At 37.3% G+C, this 24,124-nt stretch overlaps 1 protein-coding gene and 2 long non-coding RNA genes across 26 annotated transcripts; 1 reads left to right on the top strand and 2 right to left on the bottom strand.

Moving 5' to 3' along the window:
* Nucleotides 1-626: 626 nt before the first annotated feature.
* LOC136267453 (uncharacterized) lies at nucleotides 627-2,948 on the bottom strand. 10 transcript variants are annotated; one of them, XM_066062637.1, is made up of 9 exons: nucleotides 2,517-2,946; nucleotides 2,346-2,462; nucleotides 2,215-2,299; nucleotides 1,974-2,078; nucleotides 1,656-1,720; nucleotides 1,567-1,595; nucleotides 1,384-1,476; nucleotides 849-913; nucleotides 627-789 (listed from the first exon to the last, which is right to left on the bottom strand). In XM_066062637.1, exons 4-9 carry the CDS (start codon nucleotides 1,982-1,984, stop codon nucleotides 714-716), a joined length of 339 nt encoding a protein of 112 aa, XP_065918709.1. In that variant the 5' UTR covers nucleotides 1,985-2,078; nucleotides 2,215-2,299; nucleotides 2,346-2,462; nucleotides 2,517-2,946; the 3' UTR covers nucleotides 627-713. The 10 variants fall into 10 exon arrangements, 9 of the variants coding, with proteins under 9 accessions (XP_065918709.1, XP_065918703.1, XP_065918695.1 ...); XM_066062631.1 differs by having other exon boundaries at nucleotides 2,215-2,278; XR_010706697.1 differs by having other exon boundaries at nucleotides 1,384-1,516; nucleotides 1,656-2,078; nucleotides 2,215-2,278; nucleotides 2,517-2,948.
* On the top strand, nucleotides 2,819-16,883 carry LOC136267538 (uncharacterized). Of its 7 annotated transcripts, none has more exons than XR_010706711.1 (21): nucleotides 2,819-2,833; nucleotides 13,543-13,585; nucleotides 13,638-13,740; nucleotides 13,787-13,949; nucleotides 14,002-14,074; nucleotides 14,122-14,264; nucleotides 14,552-14,627; nucleotides 14,678-14,750; nucleotides 14,797-14,939; nucleotides 14,992-15,066; nucleotides 15,115-15,187; nucleotides 15,236-15,310; nucleotides 15,361-15,523; nucleotides 15,576-15,650; nucleotides 15,701-15,843; nucleotides 15,896-15,970; nucleotides 16,019-16,093; nucleotides 16,144-16,286; nucleotides 16,339-16,412; nucleotides 16,460-16,532; nucleotides 16,579-16,883. It is a non-coding gene; the product is annotated as an uncharacterized lncRNA (long non-coding RNA). The 7 variants fall into 7 exon arrangements; XR_010706710.1 differs by lacking the exon at nucleotides 2,819-2,833 and adding an exon at nucleotides 13,361-13,424; XR_010706707.1 differs by lacking the exon at nucleotides 2,819-2,833 and having other exon boundaries at nucleotides 13,357-13,585.
* On the bottom strand, nucleotides 8,118-13,588 carry LOC136267508 (uncharacterized). 9 transcript variants are annotated; one of them, XR_010706701.1, is made up of 21 exons: nucleotides 13,227-13,587; nucleotides 12,076-12,132; nucleotides 11,937-12,017; nucleotides 11,821-11,891; nucleotides 11,651-11,768; nucleotides 11,329-11,598; nucleotides 11,131-11,271; nucleotides 11,000-11,079; nucleotides 10,816-10,946; nucleotides 10,597-10,753; nucleotides 10,461-10,550; nucleotides 10,308-10,409; nucleotides 9,986-10,187; nucleotides 9,877-9,932; nucleotides 9,758-9,829; nucleotides 9,619-9,706; nucleotides 9,502-9,558; nucleotides 9,387-9,453; nucleotides 9,220-9,339; nucleotides 8,346-8,599; nucleotides 8,118-8,296 (listed from the first exon to the last, which is right to left on the bottom strand). It is a non-coding gene; the product is annotated as an uncharacterized lncRNA (long non-coding RNA). The 9 variants fall into 9 exon arrangements; XR_010706705.1 differs by having other exon boundaries at nucleotides 8,346-8,451; nucleotides 8,505-8,599; nucleotides 9,212-9,339; nucleotides 9,502-9,622; XR_010706704.1 differs by having other exon boundaries at nucleotides 8,346-8,451; nucleotides 8,505-8,599; nucleotides 9,502-9,622; nucleotides 13,227-13,586.
* Nucleotides 16,884-24,124: the final 7,241 nt, after the last annotated feature.

The following is a 24,124-nucleotide window of genomic DNA, read 5'->3' as shown; positions in this document are numbered from 1 at the left end:
CATTTCTCTACCTTATGTTACAACTACTGCCACGTTATACCAGTCAACCGGTCAACATAGCCGTGTTTGTATAGTCCATCTAGCACTGACATTATCCAATCCTGGTTTGCCTATACGCGTATTTTCTTCAATCAACCTCTAATCCCTACAATAACTTTTAAAGACACGACGTGGACACAAACTCTAATGCCTGATAAACAAGTTGTGACAGCGTGCTGAACCGTAAGTTCCCTAGGGATGGCGTTTTAAGCAGAAATCTTTTAAATTCCATGTAGTACCACACCCCATGCGAGCGTTTATAAATCGCCAGTTGTTTTATATGGTTTGAAGAACAAAATCACTAGCGAAGGTGCTTTAAGCATACTCTTCAATTCTCTATTTACATGTAATTTTTAATAGATTAACCACAAAGGCCGATAAGGTGAATACGAAAGGTAACAAGCCTTTAGGGATTACCACCTCTATGTAGTGTGTACCATGTAGCTTGTGTTGTGGCTTTCATTAAGTATTATGCACACACAAATGGTGCAACAAAATTTTGTAATGGATTGCTCGAATGTGGTTGGTGGTGTTGTGGTTCGTGGTTTGCCAGTGACCATGTATGAGTTGGGGTTGGTCCACACAACTTACACAATATTCAAATTTCATGATGGCCATGATAATTTCTTGCCATATGGTAAACATACAACAATGTGTAACAACGTTAATTAACATCACATCAAGACTTGACTAAAAATAGTTCCAACAATAGTGATGATTTCTTGTATGTCAGCATGACGATACTGAGACCTGTAAAAGAATAAGCAGGCACTGAAGTTAACCTTAAATTAAACACTCATGCAACTGACCTGGAACATCGGTCGCAACACCAAAAACACTTGTTTCGATATCTGATGACACAATCCAGCAGGCACTGAATTAAAAGAGAATGTACAAAAAATCAATATGTCGGGCTGTGTCAATAATAGCATGGATAATCAAAATGAACAAAAATTATATCCCAGGCTAAGTGAATGAATAACATAACTGTTGGGTAAGCATGTTAAACCAGAACATTAGGACATTAGTCAAACCAGAACATTAGGACATTAGTCAAACCAGAACATTAGGACATTAGTCAAACAAAAGTACGCTATCACAACTTGGTCATAATACAATGTTTGTACCACTGGACTTCACACTGGTTGCCCAAAAATTGTGCCATTCCGGGACAACAGCATAATATTATGAAACAAATAGTTACTACAACACAGAAGGCTTACTGTTGCACTGTCTACACTGATATACCATAATTTAAAAACATAACAGGTGGGCGTTAAATACAATACACTTAATATCTGGGTACTAGGAAAAAATCACTAACATCACAACATGTAAACTGACCTGGAAATTAACACCCTTGATGCCACTACAGTCTACACTGGATACTTGTTCGAACCCATCAACACTATGCCTGATACATCTGAGTAAACTGACCTGCAAATTCACATCACTAGTATACAGTGATAATTGATAACTGCAAAAACAACAATTGCAATAATACAATTCTTCTGTACATCAACTGACCTGAAATTCATGACACTCAATACCGAGACCTGTAAAAGAATAAGCAGGCACTGAAGTCAACCTTAAATTAAACACACATGCAAACTGACCTGGAACATCGGTCGCAACACCAAAGACATCTGTTTCGATATCTGACGAAACAATCCAGCAGGCACTGAATTAAAAATAGAATGTGCAAAAAATCAATATGCCAGGCTGTACCAATAAAGGATGAATAATCAAAATGAACTAAAAATATATATCCCATATGCAGGTTAAGTGAGTAACATAACTGTTGGGTAAGCATGTAAACCAGAACATTTGGTCATTAGTCAAACAAAAGTACGCTATCACAAACTGGTCACTGATAATTGATAACTACAAAAAGAACAATTGCAATAATACAATTCCTCTGAATGTCAACTGACCTGAAATTCATGATACCTGTATCTTTGTTCCTGCATGGTCTCAACTTACATATGTACCATGATCACATTCAACTGCTAGTGGATAAACCAGTATGACCAGATGGCCTGCAAAAACCAACAAGCAGGTGTTAAATACAATACACATACCTAAAGCCTGGAATATGAAAAATATTATATAAGCATTATTTCACACTGATATAGTAATAGATTATAGGATGTTGTGGGATGTTGTGGAACTTGCCTAAACGTGTAAACTTGAACATGAGGACAACTGCATAATCTGGACACTTGGAATTGTCCAATACCTGATGAACCGCAAGTAGGTACTAATGACATTCACTGAACCTTTCCTTCTGTTGTGACATTACTTACAGCTGACTGATAAATGATCATCGATGTCCCTATGGACCCCAACAATGAGTATATACCAATAACTTCACAAGTTGGAATGAATTTCCTTTCAACATCTGGTGGACAGGTCCAAAAACCCTATCGCACAAACACGTTGAATCAGTGTGTGGCGATGTGACACGTTGCACAAACTTCACTCCTCGTTTCGTTAGCATTCAAGACCGGCATATATCATAGAGTCCCTCAGTATTCTTGCCGGACTCTTACTTTTTCAAGCGTTGCTCAAGCGATGTAGTTTCTCACGAGGGGCTCGAGTTTCTCAGTAAAATCGAGCCGATTAAAGTACGCCTCACCATCCAGTTACATTCTTAAACCATTCAATTTAAAACCACGTATCATGAGTGTCCGCATAAGGTAATTAGGGACTTTCCACGAGATTTCCCCTAAATAGATCACGTGTTAGTTGTCAATCTGGTGGATTCTGGTGGTATACATGGTTCAACAATGCGGTAAGTGTAGTATAAGCTGTCAATGAATAATTGTTTGTGCACTGCTAAACTAAGTTATTTTTGTGTGATAAGCATGCTTGAGGAAGGGTCTGGGGGACGAAACTAATATTTTGACAGCAGTTGATGGACAGCAGTTGATGGACAGCAGTTGATGATGGCCAGGCAAAGAACTGCGAGAAGAACTAGTATGATAGTAGGGAAAAATTCCCACCCCTATAGCTCTGCCTAGGGGCATTAACTAGCATTATCTACAGCTACTGTATTATGTTGCTGATATGTACATTCAGGCCAAGAATAAAGGTGAAAGTGGTAGTAAGGCTCAATCCTATTATTCTGCTGAATAGGCAAGGGAGTCTGGGACTCTGGGGACATGTTCCCTCAGGAAAGTACAAGTACTACAACTTTTTTGTTTTAATTGCTTCATCAAGTATAAAAATTTCAGTCGAAAGGTGATGATCGAGCTCTGGTCTTATGCACTGGTTGGAGTGGTTGTATCGATACTGCACTGTGACATCCTTGAGGGGTTAGTGCTGGCATTGTCCATGGCAATACTATTCCATCTCCCCGAGTCTTGATGATTGAGTCCTCCATTCCTTTCTCTGCTGCTCCAATCCTGAAGTTGTGACCACAGTCAAAAGGTGACGATCGAGGCTCTGGTCTTGCATCTATACTGTACTGCAACACCCTTGAGGGGTTAGTACCGGCATTGTCCATCGCAATACTGTTCCATCTCCCATATACAAGTCTTGATGGTTGAGTCCTCTATTCCTTTCTCTGTTGCTCTAATCCTGAAGTTGTGACCAAAATATTAAAAAATGGATATAACATGATAAATGATTATGATGATAACAATTACAAATGTATTTATAGCTGTGTAGCAACTGTGAACTAATTAGTCACTTGCAAGTTTAATTAGGTGTCTGAAGCATTTAACATGCACAGATATGAGATATATTCAGGACGTGCAGGCAGTAAAGATAAATTTACTCTAATAGAACAGTCATACTACACCGTAACTTCATACTTCCGAATTTACAGTGTTATGAAACAATCATTATTATGTATGGATTTTACTGACTATCTAAGAAAATAATTCTGCATTAATGTTAATTGCTCATTTCCAAAAAATTAGCTTTTAAACCAAATGTAGAGTCTATCACTGACAAAAATGAGTGATATCCACCCCAAAAACACCTTCGCTGTAAAAAAGGCGCTCCCAAGAAACTACAAGTACCTGGAACCCAATGTAAAAAAGAAGAAGAAAAATCAGCTTAGCTGAAGTGAAAAGTAACTGGTAACTTAAAGAGCTGATATCTGAAGCGGCCAAGAATACAATTACTAAAGTTTAATCCATGCAAGAACACCTTGGCTATAAAACAGGTGTATACATGAAAGTAACTGGCAACTGAAATGGCTGATATCTGAAGCAGCCAAGAATGAATGGTCATATACAACTAATCCAAAAATTTAACACTGAACCTTTATAATTCAGCTGTGTTCTATATTCACTCTTGCTGCATCGTAAAGTAATTTCTTTTAACTCTAATTGGCTGGTAATTTGGCCGCCTTTTTTTGCTCTATTATACTGACTATTAAAAAAGGCGGCCAAATTACCAGCCAATTAGAGTTAAAAGAAATTACTTTACGATGCAGCAAGAGTGAATATAGAACACAGCTGAATTATAAAGGTTCAGTGTTAAATTTTTGGATTAGTTGTATATGACCATTCATTCTTGGCCGCTTCAGATATCAGCCATTTCAGTTGCCAGTTACTTTCATGTATACACCTGTTTTATAGCCAAGGTGTTCTTGCATGGATTAAACTTTAGTAATTGTATTCTTGGCCGCTTCAGATATCAGCTCTTTAAGTTACCAGTTACTTTTCACTTCAGCTAAGCTGATTTTTCTTTTTCTTTTTTACATTGGGTTCCAGGTACTTGTAGTTTCTTGGGCACGCCTTTTTTACAGCGAAGGTGTTTTTGGGGTGGATAATACTTTGCATCATGGTATGGCAAGAAAGAGAAGTCGGTTAACTAGTAGTCTAGTTCATACTTCGAGTCTGTTCTAATCAGCTTGAGAAAAAATAAATAAAATAAAAACTCAACTACTCAGTCACTAGTGTGAAAAAGTTAACTAAAAAGAGCGTGCAGGAGTATCCCTCCACTGCTTCAAAGACCTTCAATAATGAGAGGAATTATAGTGAAACTTCACCACTGGTTCATTGTCTTGTGTACTTTTTGAGGAGTTAGGGGAGGAGACTGGCCCGTTCCTAGCCAGGGTTTGAAATCTGCCAGCACCACACTGACTGCTTTCACAGCCAGCTTACCTCGACACTAGACACTAGCGACATGCTCGGAAAGCAAGCAAATTTAAGAGCTATTTAAACGAAAAGTTGGTAGCCGGCTACAGGGTGAAACAAAATTCAACTAAAATAGCCACAGCTGGGAATCGAACTCGGTCCGTGATCTGACCTCCCGTGATAAACACAACGGCTAACGTTTGCACCACGACGAAGTCACATCATAAGGGTCTATTTCTATGGTACATATTGTTTGCAGCTAGTGAGTCAAGCCAGTTTACAATTAGCTAAAGCCTTGTGACTCAGTGAGGGAAAGCTACTAGTAAATCTGCTGAGCTGGGAGGACTGAGTCAAGCCAGCTTACCTTTAGCAATTCAGCAAAGCCTTGTCTGTTTAACTGAGCGGTGGCTAGTTAATTGCCAGCCTTCCATGCAAACTGCCGGATTGAATGTCATTTGTCATTACTACTATTATTGTGTACACACACACAGCATGACAGTAGCCTACACTGGTTTGCGCGCAGAGTAGCTATGTTGGAAGTGTTGACTGTTTAGGGGAGGGTATATGGCCAGCTAGCCACTTGATCTAGAGCCGCCAGGAGTCTAATGCCTGAAAGAGGACCAGCTCATGCAGTGCTGTTAAGATACTATGATATTTCTACCACTTCTAAAATACTGATTCAGGCATAGTCAGGACATCAATATTGGTTCTTGTAACTACGTATAATATACGTAAATCATGATCCGCAGGATTAGCACCTCTAAATGACTGCTTATTAATGTGCAATTCATGCATTTGAAGTGGAATAGCACACACCCCCTATAGTTTTGTTTGGCACTTAGCTAGTACACATATATGTAACCTACCATTTGAGGTGGCCTTGTTAATGGGGTCCTGATGCATACCATAACTATATGCTTGCAACCTAGCTATAATTATGCATGTCCTTTTAAAAAGTGTCAACAATTCTATGTATATACCATTCCTTTTACACACAACAGAAATACAGTTTGATCTTAGGTTAAAACAGCATGTACAAATTGATTATGGCAAATGCATACCTGTTAAACTATACATGGTATATTCTTTTAATGGACACGCAAACAATTGTAACAGCTACATAATATATACATACACGCGATCATGAATTACAATTAAATAACTCCAGTTCCAAACTATGGGAACAGGCCAAGTCAGTGGCCAATTGCATCGGTGATGGCTTGATCTTGATCTTGATCTTCTTATATACATCACTCATGACTAATTTTTTCTATAAGGACTGTGTGATGTCCTGACCGCTAGTGTTGCAAGCCTTTTATAAACAATGGTTGCATTGCAGCAGGACCCAGAGTATGAAAACAGACTCTCTATAGCTACTGGTTCATTGTATACTGTACATTCTCTTATTATCCAGTTCAGCTCAACAATATAATTTAATATAATAGCATTGGGCCAAAAGGGAGGAAACATAAGAAGTAGTCCAAGGGTAAAATACTTTTACTTCAAAAATGCCATAAAATTATTCTTATCTCGTTTCCAAAGACTCATCAAGCTAGGCACTATCTTCAACACATTAGCAGATATAGTGGAAATGATCCCAACAAAGGCTGTATTGCCGCTGTAATGGTGGTTCAGTGCATACATTATGACATGCCTGGCAATTGCAACAAGGCAGCAGTACTAGTGATATCACCCAACAATTCATTAGCTACATTAAGGAAACCACCTGCTCAATAGATTGGTTAAAGGCATGCTCAACAGTCATTGGCTTTCCCACAAACACAACTTGAAAGCAAGTTAAGAAGTTTTGCCAACCACATCAAAGGCAAAGAGCATCACAACATGCTCCTTTTGTGTAAGGTGTGTATCCATGATCTGGACGTCATCCTTTTAATTGTATGATATTAGTATCTTATTAATGGAGGTTTACACCGTAATGATGTACACTTAGATAACTTTTGGGATAAAGCAATGTGGTTACAATGGAAACTGATCATGATGATATTACACTTGCCAATGACGTAGCTAGGCAATTATAATGCTCTAAAATGCAATAATGTGCATGGCAATTATTCTGCCAGAGATTAGTAGTGAGGAGTTGGATGCAAAGAACTTTAACAAAAATCATTCCACCATTCCAGTAGTCTATTCCACTGTTTATACACTCCCTAGCTTGCCAAATTAAAGCAGGGAACATGAATGGAGAGAAAGTAGAGAGAGTACTTACAAAAGTACATACTTGCATTCTCTTCTTATCCAATTCAGCTTGATGGTAGCATTGGGCTAAACGGGAGGAGGCATAAGAAAGTGGCCAAAAAGTTAATTACCTATTTTTAGATCAAAAGGGCCATCTTCTTATCTTGACCCCCGAAGCTCTCAGCGCTCAAGCTGGGTAGAAATTAACGTAGGGAGGAGGGTGGGGCTGTCAACCTTAAAGGCAAACAGAATCACAAAAGGCTCCTTTATGTATGTCATGCATGCATGATCTGATCAAGGGCATCCATCTTATATAAGAGGACATGATGTACACTTTGCTAGCTATGTTTATGAAGAGAAGGCAATGCAGTTACCATAGAAACTGACCAGACTATATATGATTGCCAATGTGGTAACTGGCTTGTCAAGTAGTGTATATGTAAGCTTTATAATTGCCAATTGTTTTCATCAATAAAATGTAGATATAAATTTTAAGTGGAAGCTGTAAAGAAAGCAAATGGTTACCATGGTAACTGAGCAGACCATGCTTGCCAATGAACCCATGTAGGAGGAAATTAATGTTCTCTATAAGTGCATGGTAATAATATTATTTTTGAGATCAGTGGTGGTAACTCATAGCAACATTAGCAATGTACATTGGAGAGATAATGGTGGCACAAAAACATGCTGCTGTACACAGGTGGATTGCATATGACATACTGTCACAACACTTAATTTATAATTCAAGCTTATGCAAGTACCTATCATAGCTTCAAGTTATACATCAGATTTGCGTGACATCACTGACATCATAAAAGTAAGAATAAATATAAAAGCATGAACAGCACTTAACACACATAAATAATTTGATTAACCATTCGTCAATCATAATAGTCATCAATCATAATAGTTTTTTTCACATCACAACGTCCAGGCTACATAGCGAACTCTTCATGTATCTGAATATGCTACAAGTAAGAGAAATAGAAAATTGCTCTACAATTGGAAAGAACTCACCATGACCAAACTTAATGAATGACATCACAGCCTTTGCAGAATGCGTACAATGTCATCATCATCTCCATATTATCCATAAACCTGCCGCTCAGAAGACTGTTTCATACTGTATGTATATACCAGTAACAATGTGATCGGCCTCACAGAAAGTCAACCCACAATCCACGTTGGCAAGGATGCAGAGTGAATAACCTGGAGAATCCAGCAGCCACAATCAGACACATATGACTTCCAGGGTAGGTCATGAGCCCAATCTGAAAGACACAACACGCCATTACAAACTTATAAACAATACAGATTAATTGAACCTCTAGCTTTCTACTTGGAATATAGGATCATACTAAACCTAAACTAAATACACAATAATGTGTGCTCCAAGTCATACAATAATTAGTCCTGTTACCAATCTTCTACATGCCTGTCAATATATCAATAGCAAATAACAATGTTGATACACTGACTAGGATCATTCCTTTGGCAGGGTGGTCAGAAAGAACTGCTGCAGAATAACAGTAGCATGGTGGAAGGCATGCTGCATACATGCTATATTGATTTGTGGGCTTCGGTAGTCTATCATGTAACACTTTCACATCTCAGAACAAGAACTACCCAGACTATATTTCACATACAGGTGTACATAAGTAGCCCCAGCTATAACTAGGCAGTGATTATATAGACACTAAGTCCAAAATTGGTTATATTGTGGGGATCGATTAATATAGGGCAATAACAACCACCTTGTTAGTACAACAACATGTAGTGAAATGTCCAACAATGAAGGGACCAATTTTAATGAGGTGACACACATCTTAGCATTGCTACTATCACAACATGTAGTCTCATTAAAGTTTCATAGTACTACATACTTCCTCACATTAGTGATTAAATCTTTCATTACTTCAGCCACCATAGACCTACCCATTGTTGAGTCATCATTAACAAGACGACTGGCCACTGGGATGAAAAAGTATGTTGCCATTTTGCAGTGAGTTGTCTGGTGAAAGCAAATATGAGCTTAGTAAACAGACCACAATTTTTTACCTTTGGGAGTTTAGCAAATATTACAGACGTTTCCAATACCGACTCTCTGCCACCCTGCACCTCAAAGCTAGTCACAAAATATAAGTATGTAAATATAAAGAAGTATTTTACGTACCTATATGAACAAATCAAAGTAAGACTAAAGCTTCTTCAGTTTATAGTCTGGGAGAAACTATAGCACAGCATAGGTAGCACACAGCATGTCACTTAGGTAACAATGATGATGACCAACCTTCCTGAAAAAAAATTAACCACTCAAATTCATATGTAATGAATAAAGTGGCGCAGTTATCAATTAAACCAGACTGTTCCAAGAAAGCCTAACACATCACAGGTTACATCGCACATTAACATGAACTATGGAGACACACCCTTAGCAGTGGAAAGGCTGTTGTTTGGTGTTGATAGTCGTATACATCTTCTTCAATGGACATGAACAATAGCTAAGAAGATGCAACATAAAACACTTCTTTCACACTCATGCACACACCTTAAGCTGTGCTTCACTAATCTGCTGACTGATGCAGTCCCTTACAAGTACTGCACCTACGTCAGCATAACACATACTACACTACTTACAGAAACACAATGGTGCAAACCTTGAACGCTGATGTTAATAGCTTTTGGTTTGAACCACTGGCAAAAGAATCCCCAGCTCTAGCATAGTTTCTCAGCACATCAACAATACACTTGCAGTTGTGTTTGAAGATTTGTTAACAGCTCAACATAAAGATCCATCATTTTAAGATACTCATTGTCTTTGCTATCAACTTTTCCTCTTTTCAGCGAAGTCCATAAGATCTAATGAATATAAACAAGAGTTTTTAATATTTGTGAATTCTTGATATAAGAAACTTCAAACTTGTCTACTGATCAATCAATCATGCACACGGTTAAAAATTACAGAGTAACACGGCTAACATTTTGTAATTCTTAATACTCTAGCTGGCACGTGCTTCAGGAAGTTTTGATGATGTAATTTCTCCTTCTCTTCTCTCTTCTGCCGCCACACCAAACCAACACCTATACCACCATTGTTACCCTAGCAACAACTATTTTACTGGATATTGTTACCTCGCTAATGGTGACATCTAAATTTCCAGCAGTCAATTGGTCCTTAACTCTATTCAATAACACATGGATACTGTAACTAAGCACCTGCACCTGGTCCAAGAAAAAACTCTCAAGAAATCCTAAAATGTAGTCATACCTTGTATCCTTTTGTTAGCACCTCCTTCATCTCTTTTAATATGAAGTGGACATATTTGGGACCAAAAGTGATACCATCTTTATAAGTGTATTTCTGGCCACCTCTCAAACATCTCATTTGGTAGCTCCTTACTGTGTGACAAACCTTCAGTAGTAAGCTAAACAGCATAGAGACAGTAAGGATGGGAACAATTGCAATATCATTAACACAACTACTCACCCAGAAAGGTTAGAATTAAGCGTGTCCTCTGGTAGTTATAGTAATAGTTAAGTTATGGCTAGAGTGATATGTACTTGAAGTGTGTCTTTGTCATGTTTGTGGAGACTGAGTCCGTAACTACTTTGATTCGACTGTGGATCCATTACATGATGGTCACTACTGTATGACCTTTATATTATCATACCCGCTTTGTCAGACATGACTGCAACTCTGGTAAAATAGCTTTGGTAACAGAGGTGTGAATTATAAGTGACTTGGCCTTTTCTAAATCAGAAATGATGATGTCTATGCCGTATTTCTTGTAAAACTGCTCACCTTCCTCTTGTGTTTTCAAGTCTTCTTCTGCCACATCCATCTTGGCCAACTCTGGTACACCTTCACCTCCATTGTCAGTGACTAGCTTCTGCTTGTGATTTCAAATCAAAGTGAAATCCACTAAGAATTCCAACTGCTGCCCTACAAATAAATCATTACACTATGGATGGATAGATACAGTATAAACAGTATTCGTACTTGATCAAGTTCTTTTCAATGTGTTTCCTCTTTGGGATTAGCTGTAGGTAGCTCTTCAGTAGAAAATAGCATTTGGTTCATTTCAGGTGTGCAGCAATAGCAGTGAAGACATTGATAGCCCCTAATATCAGTTTCTGTTCTCTCTCCATGGAGGCAAAGATGACATAAGAGATCCTATCGGCAACAAGAAGTTCAGTATAGTGGACTGACTGAACGTCCCAGAAAAGCACAGTCTGGCAAGTGGTGGAGAGCTTGTGTTCAACGATGAAGCTATAGAGAAGACACCACAACTAAAAGCAAAAGAAATGCCATCCCTTATTACCTGATGTTCCTGCTTTGGGTCCACATTCAATAGTTGGTGCATGTCAGCAAATTTAAATGATATATGGATAAGTTTTTACCAAGAGTGCCAATATGGCTATAAACTCATGATGAGTTGACTGCAACAGAAACATGTAACATTACTAGCATGATACACTGCATGGCACCTACCTCAGAATTGGAGCAAAGGCCCTGCCTAGCATTGTCCAACAATGTACCAAGAACAAGCAACTTGTCCTTATCTACAAGGTCAATGAAGCACTTGTACTCCATGATACAATACTCACCTGTGTCAGGATCAGTGGCTGAAATTAGTTTGACAACTCAGTGTTCGAACGTAAATCGGATCGCTGCAGGTTCGAGGCCACCTAGGTCCAGTCATGGATTTTTTCTCTTTTTCTCCTTTCTCCAACTTTTCAAACACACCTTAAGTAGCTAAAGTCTTTGAGCAGGCAGGTGTCCTACAGACCTTCAGCACTTGTGCTGTAAAGCATTATTAAATAAATAAAATAAATAAACTGTTTATGTACCAATGCTAGCAACTAGAAATGGTAAACAACTAAAGTGGAGGTGTCACAATGATGCAAAGTATCTAAGGTGGAGTTGTGGTTTCAATTATGTCTTTGTTATGGCTGACTTTGAAGTGGTTGATAGTTTTAAGCTGGTGACAAAGCTATTAAAAAAATTGTTGCGTAGCTGAAAATTGCTAACTTAAAGCAACAGTGTAATTCAAAGTAAGCACTAGTGAATGTCTTCCATCTGACATCATGTTTTTGAAAAGTTTTAAAAGTATTCTACATACACACAGGTCTGAAAAAAAGATTACAAAATGACACAAAACTCACTTAAACTTAACACACACAATAAAACTAATGTACCTATCAATGTCACGCCCCACCTACCCCAAGTTGGGCAGCGGGTGGGATTTGTCACCCAACTTCGTCCCCAGGATAGGGGCATTTGCAACACAAATAGCCATTGGCCATGTCGTTATGCACTTATCAAAGTTTTGCCCCACCTACCCCCATGCGGGCAAGGAGGGGACACAGGAGGAGATTTGACAAAGTTCTAAGTCTAATCCCCCCACCCTGGGGCAAATTTGGAGGTCTAATCCCCCTCTTATGTGGCCACCATCCATCAGATTTCTCAATCTTTTATTACAAGTATAGATCAAAGCCCCCACTCCTGGGGCTGAAATTTTTGTCCAATCCCCTTGTTATGCCTCTCATTTGCCCGCATGGGGGTAGGTGGGGCAAAACTTTGATAGGTGCATTAGTGATTCCTGGGATAAATAATACGAATTAGTAGGGGATTTGTAATTCGAAGTTGTCCCCAGGGGTGGGGAATTTGTCATCTAACATTTGCAAATCCCCATCTCTGCACGACCTGGGGTATAGGTGGGTTGATAGGTGCATTAGATTTCTGATTGATCAGCCTATAGGAAAACCCCACAGTGAGTTTCATCTTCCTAGAAGGCCGTATGGCTGAGTAAACCATTGCCATCCATCGATCTGAGCCAATTCGCACCCTGTACCACATTATTTAACATGAACCTCGCTATACTCACTACACCGTACCTTGGACTACTAGCTTCAATCGTTCTGAAGAACTTGACTGAGCCAGGTAATCTGGTCACATCTATGATCCCATCATCATCTGATCAAATATTCGGATTTATGTGCCTGGGTCGCGAATTTGAATAGAATATCGCGCACTTATTTAGAATTGCTACCTCACGTGATTAAGACGGATCGCCACGTTGCTGGTTGAAAGCAGTAAGCCTTGATGGGTTCTAGTCAGAACAATGGCAATATGAATATTGCTGTGTGAAATCTTTGATGCTGTATAAGTTTAATACAGCTTTGTTTAATATTTTTGTCTGCTTTTCTTTAGAAGATAACACTAAGGCAGGACTTGTGTGTACATCATTATTAAAGTAAGTGGACTGTATTTGTTAATGTACTTATATACATTTGTTTTTGGAATAGAAATCTGAGACAATGCTATAGAAGTTGGAGGGGACTGCTGTCAACACCAGTAGTTTGGATGACAAGAAAACTGTGCTGATATATACAGTGCACATCTTCAGATGTAAGTAAACTCTTGTTAGTATGTGTTTATTTACTATTGTTTACAGAAGATAAGACTGAGATGTCAAGACGACTTTCAGCAACAAGGGTACTTTAGACAGCAACATGGCTGAGGGAAGTTGGAGACAAACTAGAGAAGTTGGAGAAAAGGCTGCTATCAACTTAGACAACAAGACAACTGTGCTGGTACAGTGGGAATCTTCAAATAATGTAAGTATGTAGACTATATTTGGTTTGTGTGTTTATTTACTATTGTTTATAGAAGACAAGACTGAGACATCAAGACTATTGTGGACAACACCAGTGGTTTATGACGAGATGCATCGTCAAATAATGTAAGTAGACTATATTTGTTTGTGTGTTTATTTACTATTGTTTACAGGAGATAAGGCTGAGATATGAAGAATCCTGTCAGCAACAAGGGTACTTTAGACAGCAAGACGGCTGAGGGAAATTGGAGAAAAGGCTGCTATCAACTTAGACAACAAGACAACTGTGCTGGTACAGTGGAAATCTTCAAATAATGTAAGTAGACTATATTTGTGACCCGGTCTGCGAAAAGGGCTCTTATAGCCTTTCCAATTATCCATGTTTGGCTAATCATAACTCCTAATCTACTAAAGCTATCACCATGTAATTACACCCACAGCTACTGCCAGGTTAGGGTTGTTGAGTGACCAAATTGTAGGCTTGTACCATATTCACCAGTCAAGTTATGGGTTACCATATATATGCAATTGGAAAGGCTATAAGAGCCCTTTTCGCAGACCGGGTCACATTTGGTTTGTGTGTTTATTTACTATTGTTTACAGAAGGGAAGACTTAAAATTTCAAGACTGCCGTGGACAACACCAGTAGTTTATACGACGAAACACTTCTTCAAATAATGTAAGTAGACTATAATATTTGTTTGTGTGTTTATTTACTATTGTTTACAGAAGACAAGACTGAGACATCAAGACTATTGTGGACAACACCAGTGGTTTATGACGAGATGCATCGTCAAATAATGCAAGTAAACTATATTTGTTTGTGTGTTTATTTACTATTTTTACAGGAGATAAGACTGAGATATCAAGACTACTGTCAGCGACAAGGGTACTTTAGACAGCAAGACGGCTGAGAGAAGTTGGAGAAAAAGCTGCTGTCAACTTAGACAACAAAACAACTGTGCTGATACAGTGGAAATCTTCAAATAATGTAAGTAAATAGACTATATTTGGTTTGTGTGTTTATTTACTATTGTTTACAGAAGAGAAGACTAAGATGTCAAGACTACCATGGACAACACCAGTAGTTTATATGATGAGATACTTCTTCAAATAATGTAAGTAGACTATATTTGTTTGTGTGTTTATTTATTATTTGTTTACAGAAGACAAGACTGAGACATCAAGACTATTGTGGACAACACCAGTAGTTTACGACGAGATGCATCTTCAAATAATGTAAGTAGACTATATTTGTTTGTGTGTTTATTTACTATTTGTTTACAGAAGAGAAGACTAAGACGTCAAGACTACTGTGGACAACACCAGTGGTTTATGCGAAGAGACACTTCTTCAAATATTGTAAGTAGACTATAATATTTGTTTGTGTGTTTATTTACTATTGTTTACAGGAGATAAGACTGAGGTATCAAGGCTACTGTTAACAACAAGGGTAGTTTAGATGGCAAGACGGCAGAGGAAAGTTGGAGACAGACTAGAGAAGTTGGAGAGAAGGCTGCGGTCAACTTAGACAACAAGACAACTGTGCTGGTACAGTGAAAATCTTCAAATAATGTAAGTGTATAGACTATATTTGGTTTGCGTGTTTATTTACTATTGTTTACAGAAGAGAAGACTAAGATGTCAAGACTACTGTGGACAACACCAGTAGTTTATGCGAAGAGACACTTCTTCAAATATTGTAAGTAGACTATAATATTTGTTTGTGTGTTTATTTACTATTGTTTACAGGAGATAAGACTGAGGTATCAAGACTACTGTTAACAACAAGGGTAGTTTAGACGGCAAGACCGCAGAGGAAAGTTGGAGAGAAGGCTGCTGTCAACTTAGACAACAAGAAAACTGTGCTGGTACAGTGAAAATCTTCAAATAATGTAAGTATGTAGACTATATTTGGTTTGTGTGTTTATTTACTATTGTTTACAGAAGAGAAGACTAAGATGTCAAGACTACTGTGGACAACACCAGTAGTTTATACAATGAGACACTTCTTCAAATAATGTAAGTAGACTATATTTGTTTGTGCGTTTATTTACTATTTGTTTACAGAAGAAAAGACTAAGACGTCAAGACTGCCATGGACAACACCAGTAGTTTATACGACGAAACACTTCTTCAAATAATGTAAGTAGATTATAATATTTGTTTGTGTGTTTATTTACTATTGGTTATAGGAGATAAGGCTGAGGTATCAAGACTACTGTCAGCAACAAGGATACTTTAGACAGCAGGATGGCTAAGGGAAGTTGGAGAAAAGGCTGCTCTCAACTTAGACAACAAGACAACTGTGCTGGTACAATGGAAATCTTCAAATAATGTAAGTATATAGACTATATTTGGTTTGTGTGTTTATTTACTATTGTTTACAGAAGAGAAGACTAAGATGTCAAGACTACCGTAGACAACACCAGTAGTTTATATGACGAGACACTTCTTCAATAACGTAAGTAGACTCTATTTGTTTGCGTGTTTATTTACTATTGTTTACAGGAGAGAAGACTAAGACGCCAAGACTACCGTGGATAACACCAGTAGTTTATATGACGAGACATTTCTTCATAATGTTAGTAGACTGTATTGTTTGTGTGCTTATTTACTGTTCGTTATAGAATAGAAGACTCGAGACAGAACTACTGTGAATGACAAGGGTAGTTTAGGCAACAAGGCAACTGAGAAAAGTCTTAAGACTGTGTGGATTGAGAGTGTAGAGGTGACGTGGCTGTGCCAGGACTTGTGTCAAGCCTAGGCCTACAAACACATGCTGCAGAATTTTGTTGGATACTGCTGTTAAAATGGATTGGACGTGTGGCTTGATGGAGAAACGGATTTGAACTTTTGTGTGTGTGTGCTTTTTTTAATGGTTGAAGAAAAAAATTTTATTGCTCAGAATAATTAAATACGCCGTGTGTATATTGCTCAGAATAATTAATTACGCCGTGCGTTTATTGCTCAGAATAATTAATTACGCCGTGCGTTTATTGCTCAGAATAATTAATTACGCCGTGCGTTTATTGCTCAGAATAATTAATTACGCCGTGCGTTTATTGCTCAGAATAATTAATTACGCCGTGCGTTTATTGCTCAGAATAATTAATTACGCCGTGCGTTTATTGCTCAGAATAATTAATTACGCCGTGCGTTTATTGCTCAGAATAATTAATTACTCCGTGCGTTTATTGCTCAGAATAATTAATTACGCCGTGCGTTTATTGCTCAGAATAATTAATTACGCCGTGCGTTTATTGCTCAGAATAATTAATTACGCCGTGCGTTTATTGCTCAGAATAATTAATTACGCCGTGCGGCAATAATTACAAAAGCGGATATCAAGCTACGTACGGGCATCACTGTCGGATATTATGGTGGGACGACCGAGAATACGCGTTATACATCAATGATACGAGGAATTGTACGTGGATGAACGAGTAAGCGCGTATAAAATTTGTCTCACAACGAGCGAAAGACGAAGTTGTTCTATTAAGCGAACGAAACCTGTAAGAGTGAGTGTAAGAGCGCGTTTGCTTAAACAACACGAGCGTTCACGATCGATTGAACGCAACGTATTCTTGTTTGCGATTTCCTGTGAAAGTGACCTCCATAATGCAAGCACAACGATATACTTTTAATATAGTATGATCAGATTACTTTACTTCAAGTATGGTAAAACCAATGATGCAGCTATGCTGCTGTAGTTATACACACATGCAGTTTTGATGATGAAATTACTCCAAACACAGAATACAATATTATTAGCAGTGGAAAAGTATGTGTGTGTGTGTGTGTGTGTATGTGTGTGTGTGTGTGTGTGTGTGTGTGTGTATGTGTGTGTGTGTGTGTGTGTGTGTGTGTGTGTGTGTGTGTGTGCGTGTGTATAGTAAGAGCTAGACCAGTATATATACAAAGTAACATTTAATTAGCATGCCCTACATAAACAATGTGGCAATGTGTTCCATGTTTATTTTAAGATAAATAAACAAGGAAACAGACAAGACATACCAAAATGTTAGAGCTTGATGACATTTTGCTTGATGCCCAGGTTTATTTTATGCTAAATAAACAGGGAAACAGAAAGAACACAAGGAAATTTTACAGGTCCATGTTACATTCGTGTTTTTGCATTTAATGTATACATCAATGCATAATATTATTGTATGTATATATCAAGAATCTATATAATACTAATAGTCACACAAGTATAATAGCCAAGTGATTGAACAGTATAATCCTGCTATATAGTGCATGTCAATCTGATATGTGTCATGCATTGAATATACCAGCTACGTATGTCACAATAATTATTTTGCTACACTCCAGAAGGCTACCATCCTTTAGACTATTCACACTTTACTAGGGTAGGGTCAGGTTCAGATTTGGTTTCTTCTGCACCTTTAGGTTTACATTCTTCTTACTATAAACAAACTGAGACTACTACTTGAGTAACATTTTATCATTGCAAATTAACCTTCTTTTGGTCACATATATGCCTAGTATACAAGGAAAGCTATTAATTAATCCAATAACTGGATTAGAAGTACTATAAAGTTATAGTATACAGTTTTCTTTAATGGTTTCTTTAAGATACCTTTATATGTATGCAGTTATTCTAAGTTCATTGCAAATTCCATACAGTATAGCTTATATGATTGTCTGTAGAGACAGCACCAAGATTATCTTCTGTTTTTAAGAAATTAAATACTGTCAAATACACATGATAGCCATAATGGACCAATCCATAGTTTTAATTGTTACTGTTGTAGTAATAATTATGGTTAGCCTGACATGTATCTGAGGTTGGTTCCTTTAATCATCGTTCACAGTATTACTGTATTTGCATGCTTGTTTATATCTTCCATACAAGCATGCAGCCAGACCTGACGTACGTGTATCAATTATACATGTACACCTGAGTAATCAGTGCACTACTTGCAAAAAGTGTCTATATTAATATCACGTTTGAGAGCAGTGTTAATTTTCTATGCCTTACTGTCTTGGATAATCAAATTATGATTTTCTGATTGATGGTTGACCACTATTACAGCACTATCTGCTATTAGTTATGTACCTTCAATCATGGCTATTGATGAATAAAGGACTTCAGAAAACCTTTAGATTCATTTAATTGTTTAAATAAAATCACCCTGGAGATTTCCTTATTCTAGAGAACCATTTTACTCAGTAGGTATTCATTGCAATTACATACTTTGAACCAACCAACCAACTGTATTACCTGCTGTTGTGTTAAGTACTTAGATGGCAGGATGCATAACTAAGACTGATAAATTACAAGGAAAGCATAATTACGCACTAAATGGTTGCACTAGAATTAGGTATACATAGTGTACAAGGAAAGCTATTAATTAATACAATAACTGGCATGGATTAGCAATACAGTTCGTTTTCCATTATCTGATCACCTGTGTGTTAGTTCATGTGAATTTGTCTGGATGAGTGAATCCCATTCATTTAACAGAGTTCTGTTCAACTACTCTAATAGAACATACTGTGAGTGTCAAAATACTCTAACAGAACAATCATTTGTACAGTTTGGATAATCGAGAGTCTGGATAATCGAGTACCTACTATACAGTTATGCAATTTCTTTGTCAGTTTCTTTATGTCAGATACCTTGTGTATAATATGGAGTTATTCTTAGATCCCATCATACAGCTAATATATGTATAGCTATTGTCTGTGTAAACAACACCAACTTCATCTCGCTTCATGTAACATATCCATGATTTTAGCACATTTGGAAATTTTTGCTTGGGATCTAATTTCCAGGATGCATAGTACTCGCACTCCTTCAGAGTTATCACCATAGGAAGTGACTATAAGTCTACTGTTGTTCTGGTTCTAAGGTACTAGACTAAGAACTAAAAGCGCTTTTAGTATTATAGTGATTTACTTTTAGTTCTAGTATGCTACAACTGAATCAAAATTTTAAGGCATTCGTTTTGGTTAAAAACTAAAACTAAATTAAAACCTTGAGAACTTTTGGTTCAAAAACTAAACTAAAGGAAATTGAACTCTTGGCTAGTACTAAAGTAAATGGGTTCAGAGAAAAGCAAACTTGACAGTGCATTCTAAGAGGCAAAGACCACTGCACAATATTATTTAGAAGCTGCTTAATATGTCTGCAATTTAAGTCGTAAAAAAATCTTTTCATTTAATTTTGTAAGTTGTCAACCTCAGTTTCTAATATGAAATAAAACTCCTTAGTACTAAACTTATACTAAAATTCCTGTAAACCGAGGGTGCTAGAACTAAACTAACTAAAATTCATGCAAACTGGGGATACTAGAACCACTACTAACTAAAACTGCTCTGAAATCAAAACACACGGTAGTGTGTTGTGCGGCCCAAGAAGCGGGCGCGTAACACCCGTGAGTATATTGGCAGGAAGAAAGAAAACGCAATTTTCGAACCTCCGTAGCTCTGTGCTTCCTTGATGAAACAAGACGATTTTTGCTGTGGACACTCCTCCACCTTCAGCGCTCCACATTCCAAATTTGAGCGAAATCGCTTCAAGCGTTCCCGAGATATGCGACTTCAAAAATTGGCTTAGTTTCTTGGGGTTTTTTTCTTCTTATTTTTCTTCCTCTTTTCGCACACTTACAAAAACTGCTATAAAACGCGAACGCTATATCCGATTGCCTTGAAATTTGGCACACTTAAAGGGCTCATTAAGGCGGATCTCCGTAACAACTTTGGTAGGAATCCGATGAACATTCACGGAGTTATGACCGATTATTTGCGTAAAATAAGGTCGAAGGTCTGTCACGCCTACAGGGTAAACCCCTGGGGAAATCAGTTTAAAATTGATATGTAGATGGAGCAACCATCTTAGGAGTGCCTTTTTGTAGTTTGAAAGGAATCGGGATAAAGACCATGGAGATATGACACAAAACCCAACCTGTGTCAAAATTACGCGATCGATTTTTATGAATAAAAAACTATTAGTTTTTGTGTTAATTAATTGTGTTTGCAAAGTGACCTCCATAATGCAAGCACAACGATATACTTTTAATAGATCAGATTACTTTACTTCAAGGATGGTAAAACCAATGATGCAGCTATGCTGCTGTAGTTATACACACATGCAGTTTTGATGATGAAATTACTCCAAACACAGAATACAATATTATTAGCAGTGGAAAAGTATGTGTGTGTGTGTGTGTGTGTGTGTGTGTGTGTGTGTGTGTGTGTGTGTGTGTGTGTGTGTGTGTGTGTGTGTGTGTGTGTGTATATAGTAAGAGCTAGACCAGTATATATGCAAAGTAACATTTAATTAGCATGCCCTACATAAACAATGTGGCAATGTGTTCCATGTTTATTTTAAGATAAATAAACAAGGAAACAGACAAGACATACCAGAATGTTAGAGCTTGATGACATTTTGCTTGATGCCCAGGTTTATTTTATGCTAAATAAACAGGGAAACAGAAAGAACACAAGGAAATTTTACAAGTCCATGTTACATTCGTGTTTTTGCATTTAATGTATACATCAATGCATAATATTATTGTATGTATATATCAAGAATCTATATAATACTAATAGTCACACAAGTATAATAGCCAAGTGATTGAACAGTATAATCCTGCTATATAGTGCATGTCAATCTGATATGTGTCATGCATTGAATATACCAGCTACGTATGTCACAATAATTATTTTGCTACACTCCAGAAGGCTACCATCCTTTAGACTATTCACACTTTACTAGGGTAGGGTCAGGTTCAGATTTGGTTTCTTCTGCACCTTTAGGTTTACATTCTTCTTACTATAAACAAACTGAGACTACTACTTGAGTAACATTTTATCATTGCAAATTAACCTTCTTTTGGTCACATATATGCCTAGTATACAAGGAAAGCTATTAATTAATCCAATAACTGGATTAGAAGTACTATAAAGTTATAGTATACAGTTTTCTTTAATGGTTTCTTTAAGATACCTTTATATGTATGCAGTTATTCTAAGTTCATTGCAAATTCCATACAGTATAGCTTATATGATTGTCTGTAGAGACAGCACCAAGATTATCTTCTGTTTTTAAGAAATTAAATACTGTCAAATACACATGATAGCCATATTGGACCAATCCATAGTTTTAATTGTTACTGTTGTAGTAATAATTATGGTTAGCCTGACATGTATCTGAGGTTGGTTCCTTTAATCATCGTTCACAGTATTACTGTATTTGCATGCTTGTTTATATCTTCCATACAAGCATGCAGCCAGACCTGACGTACGTGTATCAATTATACATGTACACCTGAGTAATCAGTGCACTACTTGCAAAAAGTGTCTATATTAATATCACGTTTGAGAGCAGTGTTAATTTTCTATGCCTTACTGTCTTGGATAATCAAATTATGATTTTCTGATTGATGGTTGACCACTATTACAGCACTATCTGCTATTAGTTATGTACCTTCAATCATGGCTATTGATGAATAAAGGACTTCAGAAAACCTTTAGATTCATTTAATTGTTTAAATAAAATCACCCTGGAGATTTCCTTATTCTAGAGAACCATTTTACTCAGTAGGTATTCATTGCAATTACATACTTTGAACCAACCAACCAACTGTATTACCTGCTGTTGTGTTAAGTACTTAGATGGCAGGATGCATAACTAAGACTGATAAATTACAAGGAAAGCATAATTACGCACTAAATGGTTGCACTAGAATTAGGTATACATAGTGTACAAGGAAAGCTATTAATTAATACAATAACTGGCATGGATTAGCAATACAGTTCGTTTTCCATTATCTGATCACCTGTGTGTTAGTTCATGTGAATTTGTCTGGATGAGTGAATCCCATTCATTTAACAGAGTTCTGTTCAACTACTCTAATAGAACATACTGTGAGTGTCAAAATACTCTAACAGAACAATCATTTGTACAGTTTGGATAATCGAGAGTCTGGATAATCGAGTACCTACTATACAGTTATGCAATTTCTTTGTCAGTTTCTTTATGTCAGATACCTTGTGTATAATATGGAGTTATTCTTAGATCCCATCATACAGCTAATATATGTATAGCTATTGTCTGTGTAAACAACACCAACTTCATCTCGCTTCATGTAACATATCCATGATTTTAGCACATTTGGAAATTTTTGCTTGGGATCTAATTTCCAGGATGCATAGTACTCGCACTCCTTCAGAGTTATCACCATAGGAAGTGACTATAAGTCTACTGTTGTTCTGGTTCTAAGGTACTAGACTAAGAACTAAAAGCGCTTTTAGTATTATAGTGATTTACTTTTAGTTCTAGTATGCTACAACTGAATCAAAATTTTAAGGCATTCGTTTTGGTTAAAAACTAAAACTAAATTAAAACCTTGAGAACTTTTGGTTCAAAAACTAAACTAAAGGAAATTGAACTCTTGGCTAGTACTAAAGTAAATGGGTTCAGAGAAAAGCAAACTTGACAGTGCATTCTAAGAGGCAAAGACCACTGCACAATATTATTTAGAAGCTGCTTAATATGTCTGCAATTTAAGTCGTAAAAAAATCTTTTCATTTAATTTTGTAAGTTGTCAACCTCAGTTTCTAATATGAAATAAAACTCCTTAGTACTAAACTTATACTAAAATTCCTGTAAACCGAGGGTGCTAGAACTAAACTAACTAAAATTCATGCAAACTGGGGATACTAGAACCACTACTAACTAAAACTGCTCTGAAATCAAAACACACGGTAGTGTGTTGTGCGGCCCAAGAAGCGGGCGCGTAACACCCGTGAGTATATTGGCAGGAAGAAAGAAAACGCAATTTTCGAACCTCCGTAGCTCTGTGCTTCCTTGATGAAACAAGACGATTTTTGCTGTGGACACTCCTCCACCTTCAGCGCTCCACATTCCAAATTTGAGCGAAATCGCTTCAAGCGTTCCCGAGATATGCGACTTCAAAAATTGGCTTAGTTTCTTGGGGTTTTTTTCTTCTTATTTTTCTTCCTCTTTTCGCACACTTACAAAAACTGCTATAAAACGCGAACGCTATATCCGATTGCCTTGAAATTTGGCACACTTAAAGGGCTCATTAAGGCGGATCTCCGTAACAACTTTGGTAGGAATCCGATGAACATTCACGGAGTTATGACCGATTATTTGCGTAAAATAAGGTCGAAGGTCTGTCA

The sequence above is a fragment of the Dysidea avara genome, chromosome 1 (genome assembly GCF_963678975.1).
Source record: "Dysidea avara chromosome 1, odDysAvar1.4, whole genome shotgun sequence".
Classification (NCBI taxonomy): Eukaryota; Metazoa; Porifera; class Demospongiae; order Dictyoceratida; family Dysideidae; genus Dysidea; species Dysidea avara.
The sequence above is the reverse complement of the archived record's forward strand: the minus strand, read 5'-3'. Positions and strand labels throughout refer to the sequence as shown.